The 15,433-nt window shown below is 32.5% G+C and overlaps 1 protein-coding gene across 4 annotated transcripts in view; it reads right to left on the bottom strand.

The window, feature by feature from the left end:
- Positions 1–15,433, bottom strand: part of LOC110025251 — a 33,720-nt gene extending 18,287 nt beyond the window's left edge. Inside the window, exons 1-12 of one of the 4 annotated variants that reach the window (XM_020725612.1) lie at positions 15,245–15,433; positions 15,067–15,153; positions 14,169–14,642; positions 13,703–13,946; positions 13,018–13,319; positions 3,257–3,436; positions 1,784–2,554; positions 1,608–1,699; positions 1,412–1,474; positions 1,243–1,331; positions 1,078–1,143; positions 349–996 (exon numbers count right to left, since the gene is read on the bottom strand). In XM_020725612.1, coding sequence (XP_020581271.1) covers positions 349–996; positions 1,078–1,143; positions 1,243–1,331; positions 1,412–1,474; positions 1,608–1,699; positions 1,784–2,554; positions 3,257–3,436; positions 13,018–13,319; positions 13,703–13,946; positions 14,169–14,581 — 2,868 coding nt within the window. In that variant the 5' untranslated portion in view covers positions 14,582–14,642; positions 15,067–15,153; positions 15,245–15,433. The remainder of the gene's footprint in view (positions 1–348; positions 997–1,077; positions 1,144–1,242; positions 1,332–1,411; positions 1,475–1,607; positions 1,700–1,783; positions 2,555–3,256; positions 3,437–13,017; positions 13,320–13,702; positions 13,947–14,168; positions 14,643–15,066; positions 15,154–15,244) is intronic. The other 3 variants (XM_020725616.1, XM_020725614.1, XM_020725613.1) reach the window with 3 other exon arrangements.

Genomic DNA, 15,433 nt, shown 5'->3' with positions numbered 1-15,433 from the left:
GGAAAAGGAAGATAGCTAAAAAAACAAAACATTGAGTCATCTTAGCTGAAAAACATTCTACATGAGAATAGACGGGAAAATGGCCATTCACAAAAATTTAAAGCTTAGTGCAACTTCAGTTCACAGTGATTCTACATGGATATTAGCATGCTTCTAATAATCAACATCATAGGCAATTCATACAATGAAACAGTTTTCCAAATACTTTTTCTAACAATGGCCTGTTAACAGTCAAAAGATAAAAAAGAAACAGGGATATATTAATCATCATAAGAGAAAAAAAGTGGAAAAATAAACAGAAAGCATAAATAAGTTTCAAAAAAATATAAGCATCTTCAACCCCCATACCACTAAATCTGGATAAATGCCAATACTGTGCAGCTCCAGCAAGATCCTATCATTCAAAGGCATATGTTCGAACTGACATTCATATGAAGAATTTTTGGATAAACCTGTGCCAGACAACTGTAATGAATTGCAATGGCCGTACTCAGGAGGAGCCCCAGCATCTAAGTGTTCTGAAACACCATTCTCCTGAAACAGATGTCCCCCAGATATGGAGGTTTGGAGAACTGAAGCCATATTGTTGCTGTGGGCTAAAAAACCATTGCAAGATTTAACATCCGCGGCACAACTCTTCTGACTGGTGTAATCCATATCCAACTCAAAATCCAATTTCATGGCAGCTGATTCCAACTCATTTTCAAAATAGCAAGTTGTACCATATGCAGAACAATCACTTGAAATTTGCAGGAACTCTTGTTCGCCACTGCTGTTAAGACTTTCAGTTCCATCCTCCAAAATTAAAGCAGATAGAAGTCTCTGAGAAAGGGGAATAATCCTGTCAAACCAACTTTCTGTTTCTGTCTTTCTAGATGTCACTTTAGCTGGCTTTGGCTCATCCGCTGAGCAAATAGTCTCAATAAAGCTATTCATCCCAAGAAAGGTGGTGTGGTTTGGCTGCTCTACAAAAGCTGATCCACCAAATAAGTTTCCCTGAAAATATAGAAAAATGATGCTTCAAAAAAACTGCACTGAAAGAAAGAAACAAATATTAAAAAAGTTATATTTTTCTACCATCAAATTGTGTTCAGTATCTAGCATACTGGATAAACTTTCATCCAGTTCTTCTGCAAATGTAATCTATACATGGTTTCAAACAAGTTACCAGTCAACATTTCCATATATCAAAACAGCTGCATCATGAAGAAAAGAAAAAAATGTAAAGCAAAAAACAATTACCTGACGTTTCACAAATGTTAAATCCTCTGAGCTAGCAAAACCAAAAACTGCTTCCATCGCCCTCCAAAATGAACTAGAACAATTATTATCTGCAGATTAGGATGAATTCAATAGTGTAAAATAGCTGTAAGTTAAACACAATAGTGTAAAAAACTAAGAGGATACACACAGCTAGAGTTCCGAGTAGCATTTATAGCTGTTAACAATTCTTCACGGTCATCATCTTGTTCACCTATAAACACATATTATTCAATCGAAAAGAAGACGCAAGTTTTAATGATTAGTAAACAATGCCAATATATGATGATTGGAAAAAAATGCTTCAGTCAATTTATAAAATAGGAATAAATAAAGGTAATAATAACCTATCAAATCTGAAGAACCACTGTGCATACTTGGCACTGGACGACCATAAGCCTTTCGATCAGACAACTTCGATGGAGGACGGCCAACCCTACTGCAGTAAAATTCAGCATATTTAAGCAACAAATAAACTCTATCAAAAAATTTGTGTTGGTTCTATAATACACATGTTCAGAACCTTTCACTTCTATCAGAAGTAGGCCTGCCATTTTTTATTGGCTTAATTGTGTCAGCGTTCTCTTGCTTTTCTTTTGTTAATGACAAGCATGCTTTTGACTGATTTGACCCTCGACCACTTCGGCCTTGCCTCCGCACACCATCTCCAATTTCCTCTTTTGGACGAATCTTGTTCTTTTTCGAAGGTAAAGTAAAATCTGACACTTTAAGAGGTAAATTTGGATGTCCATCCTCTCCCTCACCATTGCCACCTCCTTTCTCTCTTTTATTCTCGATAAAACCCGATTCCTCACTCTCTGACAATCCAGCAGGAGAAGGAACATTCTCAAGTCTTAATTTCAACTGATGACTGCCATTCGCAGCCACCCTCGAGTTTAAAGAACTGCCAGAATCCACAGAAGATAGCCTTGTTGGAACATCAGGAGGAACAAAAGCTTCAGAAAAAGCCTGAACATCATCAAAATTTGAGACAGGAGAGACTACATTTGCCCTCCTTGTGCGGGATATCTTTTGGGGCCGTTGACCCACCCATTGAGTAACAGGTGGTGATGATGATCCTGTAGGCAATTGACGCTTTCGATTGACAGGGCTGTTCAAAGTCTGCACTTTGTTCAAACAAGGTGGCTGCTCCCAACCTTCAATGGCACCAGATAAACGTGGATAATTTGGTGCACCGACCAAAATACCAGAACCAGTTCGTGGTGCCCTAGAGGCTTTTCCTTTTATTGGAGGACTTTCACTTTCTGGTTGAGAATCCTCACGGTTATTTAACCTGAAATTCAAGTAAGGAATTCTAGACTAACTGGGTAATGAACTAGAAAAAACTTAAGAAAGAAATTCAATCTAATCGAATCAAGACAAATCAGAGAATTTTCACATTTTTTCTAATATTTGAGTTTATGGCGCAACAGTACTTTCTATATTAGGTAATAATCAGATTTATAGGGTGAACGAATTCTATTAAAGATGGCATTAACATCTAAAACAGCTTACAAGAAGTAACAATTCTCAACTAGCTAAACAGATACTACTTTTATTTCATACCAACTTGAAATAATAAATCTTTGATTAATTTCTAAGAAAGCATATATTCCATCCATAAATTGTTAGGAATACTCAAGTTCTAATAAATAGAAATTAGAAAAGAATCACCAATAATGGCAAAAGTTAAAATAACATAAACCGGTAAATTCAATGGGAAGTATGCTCTAAATACATTACTATGTACAGACTGAAAAGCATAAAATGAGATTCAGACTTAGTAGAACATAGTAAAAAGACCAAAAAAAACATATAGTTATCTTCTACAAAGACAGTGCAGGGTAAAATATATTCAACCACTGCACAATATTATAATGAAGTATAACTTCATATATCTAGCTAATTTAGCTTTCGTAAGACAATAGATCAAGAGACAGAAATACTGAAAAAATTAATGGAAAACAATGAAACAAACACATTAAACAATGCTTACTTGTTGCTTCCCTTAGGCATGATCCTTTCCTTGTCAAGTCCAGTAATGCGATTGCTTCTATCATTAGGAAAAGAGCCATTCTCCGGTTCATTCCTGGGCATCACGCGAGAGCTATTACCACAGATCTGAGAATTGTTCTCAGTCTTACTACTTCCAATTACTCCATTAGCTGATCCACTTCTGCATGAATAGATAAATAATGTAAAAAACACTATTTCAAATTATAGAATTTTAATGTGGTTCAAAGCTCATCTGCCATTCAAGCAAGAAATTATCAATAAGAATTTAAATTGTGCTAAAGAACAAGACAAAAAGAAACAGAAAACTTTTTTAAAAGTATCATAAAAACCATAAAAATCAAGAATTTTTTCTTTGCTCGTCATCCTGACATTTATCTTCAAATGCAAATAAAAAGTAAGCTATTAAACCACAAGGTGAATATATGGATGCAGATACAAAGGTATCGTGTTTGCAACTAGAAGGTAAATTGCAGGGCAAAGCAATCATAAAACCCAGCGAGGAAGAAAAATGGAAGAATTTTTTGGCGTTAATGGTTTTTTATAAAATCTATGAACCACAAACACTGCACTCTTGGACACCATGTCAAACAAATTTTTGGGTATGACAATTGCTTCCTTTAAAAAAAATTAAACATTCATTCGCACCTCTTAAACAGTGATAAACTTGTTGGCATGGCCGCATGAAATAGATTTTTAACCAGAAAAAGGTGCTAAAACTTCTAAAGGTAGATAGATCTGCATGCAAATTATTCACAATATAAAACAAGCTCGTAATTGTCAATTGTGAATAACAGATTATAGCACAAAAATCTTCATGAGCAACAGCATATGCATACCATGCTGTATTTTAGATATAGTACAAATCATAAAAAAATGAGTAATAAATAAAAATCTAAGAAAGTAAGAAAAAATCCTAAAAGCAAATGAAATTGCTTTAACATACAAGGGGCTAACGGAAGTTATTCAAATTGAAAAATCAACCATCATGGCGAAGAAAGCGATTAAATTTGCAAATAAAACTATTGTAATTGCAACAAACATAACATTAGAAAAAAAATGATAAAATTTGGAGCTTATGCTCAAAACATAAGGAATATACCGTTTACAAAACCTATATATATCATACTTACAGTATTAAACCTAAGAATCAGCATCATTATCATCATAATACACAAAATAATCTCATCTTCATCATTGTTATCTCCTAAATCATAATCTTCTCCATCACCCTTGTCATTTTCATATCCTCAGCTAACCTCAGCTAATATGCATACAGCCTTGATGAAGAATCAATTTCTTTTCCTTAAAAACAATCGTCAATGCTATAAATTCTTTCAAACATAAAACTAATATTTGCAAAGGACTCCAATCAAAACAAACTAAAAAAATCCAGCTCAAAAATTGAACTAAAAACTAGCACAATACGTGGGACTTCTTATAGCACATAGGATACAAAATAGAAATATAGCACGGTATGTGGGACATGTGTTATACAGCATAGGATACAAAACTGAAATAGCTCTTTCTCCATTATATTTTGCCATTCCAACAGAGCATGAGATGCATCTCACCAGGCTATGATCTATAGTATCCACTATAGAAAAGTACGCATACATAGTTATGATAAAAAAAACAAAAAAAAAACAAAAAATTGTGATAATTAAAAGCAATTCATAGCAAACATAAATTTCATAAGCAACATTTTCAACACAAAAGTTGCGTTAAATTCACTTTGCAACAAAATAAGTATACATTTAGCTATTATTACTATTATTATATTTAATTATTCCTTCAAAAATCTTCTTTTTTTCTAGAGAGAGAGGGAGGAATCTAAACCATGAAAATGGAAAATAAACAAGTAATTGCCCAACTGAGAAGTTTTACTCAAGCCCACCTGAATGAAAATTTTATTGTTTTTTCTTTTTCTTCTTGAGATCTACCTTTATGAACATATTTTGATTCTAATGCCCCCAAATAAAATGAAAGCCAATAAGATTCTTTCCAAATTGAGCCATGAAAAACATACTTTATTGCCATCAAGCACATTCAATCAATGTCAATATGTTGTGATCCGGGGTCCAGGGCATGTTGTGTCGAATGGCTGCTGCAATGTTTCTTCATGCCCTTTATGTCTCGTATTCATACTTCATTAGCTAAAGCAGCTCTGATAATAACATAAGATAAATGGTATTTGTTCACCAGATTTAGTTTAAATCATCCCCTTGTAAGAGGAATTTAAAAATATACTAATCACTGAAAGTAGTTCCATTGTTATTTTCTAGTTTCATAATTTTATGAAGAGAATGAAAAAAAGGCTCTTATATAGATATAAACACACACACACACACACACACACACACACACACACACACACAATCCAAAATTATTTTCCAGATTTCTTAGAGGGAGTCGTCTTAGATGGTTAGGTCACATTAAATGCCGACCATCTGATGATCAAGTTAGAAGAGTAGATTTTTTAGATCATCTCTTATGTTAAGAAAGATATAGTTAGACCTAAAAGACTAGGGCATATTGTATAAAAAATGATCTTAATCTAATAGAATTAAATGAAAATATGACACTCAATAAGACACAATGGAGAAAAATGATTCAAGTAGCCGGCCCCACTTAGTGGGATAAAGGGTTGTTGTTGTTGTTTGTTGATGTTTTTCTCCTTATCAAGTCTTTCTGGTGTTATGTATATCTCCATGCTACATAAGCAAGGAAATCGTAACATAGGAAAATGTATATCGCACTCGAAATATTTATTCATCCCTCAATTTTTGTGGAAAAAATCCTTTGAAGGGGCATTAACAAGAAACTGATCCATTAATAATCTAATGTCTCCTAAAGTACAAAATAATTGGGAAAATGTGTATTTAGTCAAAGAAAAATAATCAGAGTATGCATTGAGATGAAACAGCATACATTATTTAGAATTTTCAAGGTACCAAAAAGTAAAAAGCTACAAAATAAAAGAACAGATTATTCATTGGAGTCCATAAGAAACAAAAATCCCATTAAAAACATAGAAAATAGGAATCTCAACATCCTATGTAAATTAACGCTATGGTTTCCCATTCAAAACTAAACATTTGGAAGGACAAGAATCTTCAATTCTATAATCGTTGACTTATTGACAATACTGTTATCAAGGGAAGGTTGGGTGCTCACCAAGGATGAAAGCTAAGTGGGGTAAGACAACATTCCAACGCCTCAAAGACTTCCCAAGTGAGCGCCATCACAAAAGCACTACTTAGACGAGTGCCTCTGTAAAAGCGCTAGGCATCCACCAACCACCAATGTGATGAATCTTTTTTTTTACATGCAAACCCATATTATGAGATCGACTATAAATCTAATGACAGGTAAAAAAAGCATGGGTGATTAAAAAGATGAAATTGATTGTAGAAACAAAAGTAAATTAATATGGTGCTATATAAGTAACCAACTTAAGTTTTCATTTGCCTATTTAAACTTAAGGAAAAATTTTGGACCAATATTGGCACTTTAATTTAGATAATCAAATAGGTAAGGATTTATCATTTTGGAGTTTGAAATGATATAAAATTGAAAATAAACTTTTCTTGCTGCTTTTTAACAATTTATTGTAATGGTTATCACGTCGAAAGCATCCCTTATAATAATAACACATGAAAATTCTTAACATGCCAGCTCATTCAAGCAAGCACCTTTGGCGCATGGAGCCTCAAATATTAGGCAAACATATACCCTTGAGGATGCTTACGGTATACTAACATTTATTGATGATATCAACTGCACCTTATTCCACTTCATTATGTTCCTCCACACAGTCCAATGTCCTAGGAATAAATGATTTCATAAAAGCTAACATCAATTCATCCCTAATTTTTACATTTTTCATATTCACAACAATGATTTGAGACATGTAAATTACAAAAAAATTAGAGACTTATCTGAGCAATTTATTTTAATATCTATATAATATTTATATAATCTTATGAGAGTTTTTAATGGCAAACATGCATAATTAGGGAACAATGATTACATTATTCCAAAAACTAATATATAGACAAAATAGATCAATAAGGTGGCAACAGAGAAATCTTAGTGAGAGTGAGTTCCAGTTGGCAGAAATTAGTAACAAATTGTTTTAACTATGACTATGAAAGGATTACAATTTAGAACATTGTCAAACTTCTCCTTTATAAAACGCCTATCAACGTTAATATGCTTTCAACAATCATGCTACAAGAAAGTATGTGTGATAATATTGGGTAACTTATTAAAACAATAAGAGATTGCTTCCAAGAATATGCAATATTCTAAAATTAATCTCTCATCAACCATAAACCCATAAAATAAGTATATGCATATACTTAAAGGGCCAAATCCTCAGCTTTTCAAATAGAATTCTTTTGCATTTTCCTAAGGTATGATAGTTTAGGATTATACATGGATTGACTCATTATACCAATAGCATAGGCAATATTAGGTCTACTATGTGATAACTAGATAAGTTTCCTCATGTCTCTTACACAATTTTTTCTATGATTATGTTTTCCAGAGCACATCCAAAATAATAATTTAATTCCATTGGGCTCTCAACAAGTTCGCAATCCAACTTGCTCATTTCTTTTAATTGGCATATTGTGTATTTTTGCTTAGTATGATGATTTCATATCGAAAGCATGCAACTATAATGTCGAAGTAATACTTGAGTTTGTCTAATATTTTTTCTTCAAATTTTTAGAGCAAATTTTTCTTTAAATTCTCCATTTTTTAGAGTCATTAACTATCATGATAATATCATCAATATAAACTAATAGTGTGGAGACACCCCCTAAAGTCATATGTTTCACAAACAATGCATAATATCCTTAAATTTTTGTTTATAACATGTTATTATTACTTATACAAACTTTTTGAATTGCACACTTGTAGATCACTTCAACGCATATAATGTATTTTTAGCTTACATTTTATTTTGTATTTGAGCCTAAACCTAGTGGGCCTACCATATATATATTCTTCTTTCATATCACCATATAGGAAGGCATTATTCACATCAAATTGTTTGTATCATTCCATTAATGATAGTTGGTAGAAATAAGAGAACTCTAACAAAGTTTATTTCAACAAAAAAAAGTAAATGTTTCAACATAATCAATCTCATAAATAAGATTATGGTCTTTTGCTATTAGTTTAGCTTTATAAATTTTAAGTGAATCATCAAATTTACATTTTTAAATACACACATCAATTTCGCGTTAGTTACTTCCCATTTGGCAAATTACCAATTATTGTGTTTTGCTTTTTACAACATTATTCAAGTTCACATTATTTAAAATCTCAAATATTATTTCAGGATAGAAATTATATGCAGCTTGGTAAAAAAGAAATGGTGATTCTGAGAATGATTTTAATACGATAAAAGTATGTAAGGTGTGTTTAATGGAAGTTCTTGTATCTTTAATAATACGCTTAATGATCTGCATAGTTACTTCAATAATAAGGATTGATTCAAATGATTGGACAACATATTTTGAGATGCATTTTTTTTAGTAAATTTGTAATGTTGAGTATAAAGAGGTTCTAGCATGGGCTCAATTTGGGTAAGATTTATTGGCTTTGGGATAGAGTTGTTTGTGAAATAAGTGGTAAGCAAAGCAATATCCGAGAACAAATTCATCTGTGAATATAGGTGTGAGTAGTAACAAGGGAGTTTTCCTTTTTATTGAATATGACAAACAAATATATGCACAATTCTTGTGAGGGATATTGAGATTTAAATGAATCAATTCAAACTCAAGCTAGCTTGAGCTAAACTAATTAATCAAGTTTGAGTCTGAGCATGCGCTCAAATCTATAAGTTCAAGTTAGTTCACAATTCAGTTTAATTACTATAAAAGAGCATGATTATGACTCAAGCTGTTATTATAATAAAATGATAATATATGTAAGAAATTTAAAAGAAAATAATAAACTATCAATTCATACAAAAGAATTTAAATATTGAATCAACTTTAAACTTAAAACCCTTGAATACATTTTAAGTGTTTTTTAAAAAAGATGGCTCACAAACATAGAAGCTAAGTTGGACTAACTCAAGCTTAGCTCATTAACTCATCAAATAATATACACAAGCCAATTATCAAGTCGAGTCCTAGTAAGCATGAGTCAACTTTAATCAGTTACACCCCAAGAAGATGGTAGCATTCGTTCCTTCTTTTGTCTGCAAGGGATTACCAATGCAAATATATTTAACTGTTCAAAGATTATGCTTTTCTCTATTTTATAAGTGAATATGAGCAAAGATGATAATTCTAAATATTTTAGAAACAAAATTATTTAAGGTATTGAAATTCAAAAATATTTTTCTTAGAACCTATTTAATCCCTTGAACCCAGAGTATTTTTTGAAACATTCTTTTCTTAAAAAGAATAAGCCATTTGGTAACAAGCGTGTGGCCATTCTATCATTTAGCCTAGTTGAAACACCTACTGTAGATAATTTTTCAGGTGTTCTTAGAAAGTTTGTCGTTTTGTGCCATGTAAAAGACCTAAATTTCTTCTTCCCTTCAGGAAACTGTGAACCAATCGCAACCACTTTAAATGGCTCTTTCAATTCAACAAGTATATCATTACTGTTATCAAACGCAAGACTAGCATTCTATTTGCAATAAAAATTGAACAAAAAATAAATATGGGAATAAAGCAATGAGTGGCGCAACAACTTATGGCAATGCAATGATGAGGCTGTAACAAGGGGGAACTTTCATTGCCATGCAACAATGAATGTTAAAATTATAGAAAATAGAGAGGGAAAAAATGATGCAAAAATAAAAAGGCTAATATTTAAGCTATAAATGAAGAACACAATAATGAAAATCCTAAAAAAAAAAAGAAAAATTCTAAATCTCTGACCATAATAAAGATTAGGGAGAGTATTTGAGTATTTCATTACAATATTTACGTAATACTTAGACAATTCTATGAGAGCTTTTAATAAGAAATATAAAATTAAGAAGTAATAATCATAAAATAATTCCAATATCATATAGATTGATGAGAAGTAGAATATAAATTACAATATAATTACCATAATTCAAAGGTTTTATGTCGGGAGTAGAGATTCAACAAATAAAAGAAAAGGCATTATAAAAGAAAGAAAAAAGGGTAAAACTCTGTTAGTTTGGTACCTAGCAAGTAAAAATTAGTTTGATAATAAATTTAGAAACTGTAATGATTTAATCTCAAAAATGAACCAACAATAAAAAATAGTTGTTTCATTGTTCCCTGGTATTGAAACAAAAATTCAACTAAATCAGTTGACTGGTGTTAGTCTAGTCCACTAAGAACCAATTTGTTTCAATGCAAGTTTCAGGAAATGTTTGGACTTTGTTTGATACCATGACAAAGTTCAAAATTTTGTTTTGAAGGAAGAGAATGAAAGAGAGCTGATATTGTTGAAACTCACATTTCACAAAAGTGAGAAGGAAATTTCAATAATAAGGGCTTGGAAGTGGACCCTAAATTTTTGAAATAACTATTAGTTAAATAAAAGCTTGTAAATTAATTAAAATATAATAATCACAATAATAAATTAGGCTAATAGTATCGGCTAATCAATCATAAATAAACTAATTAAAGCATTAATTAGATTTATCAATGAATTTATGATTAATAAATAAACTTATCAAATAGGATTATGAATAAGAAGAAGAAAAAATACTACATGGCAGCCATTAAATAATCATTAACATATTAAATTAGCTGAGACTAAGATCGCAAGTAAATCATTTATTAATTAATTCTCAAGATAACAAATTAGTCTACTTAATATAAGGATTCATGAACAAAAAATTAGGATCATTAAGGACTAAGTTGATAAGGTAGCTAACAAGTAATTAGCAGAAATAATAAATAATTTCAATTGCATTTACTAATTAACTCAAATTAAAAATTAAAAATTAAAATGTATAAATTAAAGCTAACGAAATAAATCTATTTATGACTAGGATGATAATTAATCTAATTGATCATAGATATTTATTTACTACGTTCACAAGATTAATTACTAATTAATCAATATTTATAAATAGTAGCAAATAAAATAATTAAAAGAATTAGTCTAACTTAGCAGATATTTGTGAATAATTAAAATGTAAAATTAACTTGTTAACTAAGCTAATAAAATATTAATTAATAAATTATTAAATATGAATTTAAATCAATTTTTATGAGGCATGCAATAGTCATAGGAATTGATTTCCAAAGAGAGTTGATGCAAAAAAAACAAACAATACTGACAATCACTTCAATGACTTCCTCAACCCAAAAACAACTGTTTTCAAACACTAATGTTAAAACAAAAAAGATTGATGTTCAAAGATTTAAGAAATGATCAGCAATAGTAGGTCATTAGCAGTCAAAAAAATAAAAATGTGAAGAATTTTTTTTTCTACTATAGTACCAATTATCTCTAAACCGCTTCATTCATGTATGAGAGATTTTCCAACATTTCTCCTAATATTAGCTTGTGCAAATATTGTTTACTATGAAAGTAAACATAAATTAGCCTTACACCTTTTATAGGAAAAAAACTACCTTCAAAAAGTGAAAATAATGTGCAATCAAGGAAGAATGCATTAAACTCTTCAATCAAGAAAAAAAAAGAAGAGAAGAATGTTATTTTGAAGAGAAAGGGACAAGCTACGCAGGGTAGTTGAAATAACTTACTAGTTATGTTTCACAAAAACCTCAATCAGTACTAATGCCATTGCCGTAAGACTAGTAACTTATGGTCTGGTAAGTATTTCAGAAGTTATTAACCAACTCTTGAGGTTAGTGTTTCTTACCTAAATAAATTCAGAACCATGAGTTCCTGTTCCCCCATAAAGAGCAGCGTTTTTATAAATTCCCTATCACATATCTATACACTCCCTATCACATCACTTTTTCATCAACTAGTTCCACCATTATCACTTTCCATACAATAACTTGTGCTTGTGCAGCAAATACCCACATCAGTACAAATAAAGCAAACTCATTTGCATACCTACTTACAGATACAAAAGCACCACTCAAGCTTTTTCTTGTCTATATCCAATAATCGTTATCTTCAATAGGACTCATTCTTAATCAAATTTTGCAATACAGAAGAATCAAAGAAAACACATAACACAAGCTTAAAATTTATCATATGATGGAAAAAAAATTGAATTTTCACATAAAGTTTTCTTGTCAAAATATTAACTTATGTATTTGCACAATGATGGATCATATCAGCAAAGCCAGGTTCATTTCAAGAAATCTCGCAAAATAAAAAATTTTCTAGCTCATGTGCATTTTAATATTGTGTGTTACAATTACAACTCGAATTAAAAAATAAAATAGCAAGCTGCCGCTCAAATAAACTTCAGCTAATTCGGTTTATTACTTCGATCATCCTTTGTGAGATTTCTCCTAATATATTCAATCAATTATCAGTCTTTTGACATCGTGAAAATTTAAAAGGATAGCAATTCACTGTCACCAAATAATACAATCAAATATCAAAAGCTTGAGAAAGGGTAGAGGAACAGCTAGCACACAAAAAAAATGTGATTGGATTAATGTTTGCCATACAAACAAAAACTAAAGTTCAAACTTTACCCAAATAATCAAAAGAAACTGTTTGCTTCTTCAAATAAAACAGCATGCCAAGAATATCTTAACTTGTAATGCAATGAATGTGATAACAAAGAATTGAAATTACCTGAATCCATTGCCATCAGGGGGACGAGAACGGGACTCGGTATTAGACCTCAACTGAATTGTTTGTTTCAGCTCTCTATCCCCATCTGGAATCCTAGTGCCCATTGTACCAACAGAACGCTTTCGTTTAAGTTTCTTCTCCCATCCATCCCCTCCAGTAGGTAGTCCACGTATTCTATCTTCACTGGACATTGGTCCTCCATGGCAGGCCCTAAGCATGGATTTGTCCTTTTCAAAAAACATGTTTTTATCCTTATCCATTGCAGCACCTTGTCTTGCTGGAATAGTACTCCGACCCTCAGACTAAAGCAATTAACATAGAAAATTTTTAAACTATGAAGATGCCTAAGTTTCATTTCATCCCTTAGATGACAAAAGCAAAAGAAAAGCAGCTCCTAGAATAAGTATCTTGAAAAAGAAAGGTAAGGTCGGTACTTTTAGTTTTAACAAAAACTACAATGGTTTTGAGCTCAGCTAAGATAACGCTCAAGAAGTGAATAAAAAAGCAAGCTCTGATATAAAAAAGGCCCATGGTTGGTTTAAAAAGAAGAAAGAAATTCAATATCAAAATTGCTGGTAGAATACGAGCAATTTTATATCCCAGAGGCATACTAGAGAAATCCAAAGGCCTCGAGCTTTGAAGCAAGCCAAACGTGACGCCTAAAATTATAAAAAAAAATACAAACCCGTACTTCCGCCATGGAAGAACGAACACGCCTGTTTGGAATGGCAAGTTTTGTCCTTTCCTCTGGCCTTGCATTGGCAATATCTGAATTACTCTGATGAATTTGGTTTCCCATCTTTAACAAATTTGAACTAGCAGGCTTCTCACTTGTCTGAGCCTCATTACGTAACCGTCTTTTTGTAATAAGGTTACGATATTTATCCAGTTTCAAAATAGATTCTTGCAACAACTTTGCTCTGTCCCTGCTGACCACGATGATAAACTAGATTTACAACATGCTGAAAAAGCTTTTTTTTTCTTTTTATATAATTAACAGTGATTTTCTATACAGAAATATTTTTGTTTACAAGCATGTACCATCCCAGTCAACTAACAAGTATATTGGATTGAAATGATATGGAAAGAAATTAAATATCTATATTACAGAAAATTTTCTTGAAGATAAAAAGGAGCTAATAGAGAATTACCTGGCCCTAGTGGACGTCTCAAGCACATTGGCTTTGAAACGCTTTAGCTCCTCTGATGCTATTGGTGGAAGGGTCTTAGACTGCAAAGAACCAAACGAATGCTCTTCAACTGAGACACCCAGTGCCCTCCTTAGTTCCCCTTGGCGGCTGTACTTAAGATTTAGCTCGCTTGTTGAGAAAGGTTCCAGAGACAAATATTGTGATAAAGGTGGAGTGTCCAGTGATGGAGAGGCATTCCGAGATGCACCCGAAGTTGAAGCCATTAAGCGGTTCTCAAGGCTCTCTCGGAAGCTTCCTGACCTCTCCAAACTTGAACTGGTATAAGTACCCCTCGGCCCACTTGGATAGCCAGCACCAAAGGTCGATCCATCCAGACTGCTGGAAGCCAATTCAGCTCTTGTGCTTCCCACCATTTCACACTCCAGCAATCATGACAGCTGACGTCCAAAATGAACCTCCGTTCTCGCACTTTTCCTATGAGGTTTAGCGAGGTTAAGATGGAATATACACAATTGACTAAATCATACAGCACAACAAATTGAACCCAATGATACCTACACATTGATTAGCCCAAAATACAGACAACAAGAGCGACAGTTCAATAGATTGATATTGAATAACATAGTTAAGGAGGAAACTTCTAGCCAAAAGAGATGGTGCAGGCTTTAAAATGGGTAGGGGCGGCTAAAAGATGGGGCAGGAGAGAGATAGAGAGAGAAAGAGAGAAAAAAAAAAGAGTTAAGGCAGTTAAAAAAAGCAAAAGCAGCTCGATCAGTTCACTTATAAATTTGTCACCAAACGAGTTGTACACCTGACGACGGATTGAACAAAAGGAAGATGAAGAGAAACAAGATCCAACAATCAGAACTAAGATAACGAAAAGAAGATACAAACTAACCAAACAGTGCGCCGTCCAAATGAAATGAGCTCCAAGCCCTCACACGAACCCCGCCATCAAAACAAGCGGTTGCAGGACACAAAGAAGCTGCATAGAAGATTCACAAAAGGAAATTTTACAAGAGATGATGTAAATGATGCTGGAAGAGTCGAGGAAGAAAGGGAGCAGAAACCCTAACTGAAGACAAAGGTTACGAACGGAGCAGAAAACCAAACCCTAGCTCGCCTGCACCATAGGAATACTCCTTAGCTTTGCATCATCAACCGGCATTCTCTGACGAGCTCGGATCAGATCGGAATTCGCCGGCGCGACAGCTGATTTCGTGGAAGCGTAGGACGAACACGAAAAGAAGAAATAAAATATTAAT

This window comes from Phalaenopsis equestris, unplaced genomic scaffold (assembly GCF_001263595.1).
Source record: "Phalaenopsis equestris unplaced genomic scaffold, ASM126359v1 Scaffold000297, whole genome shotgun sequence".
NCBI classification, from domain to species: domain Eukaryota; kingdom Viridiplantae; phylum Streptophyta; class Magnoliopsida; order Asparagales; family Orchidaceae; genus Phalaenopsis; species Phalaenopsis equestris.
This window is presented reverse-complemented; position numbering and strand designations above follow the sequence as displayed.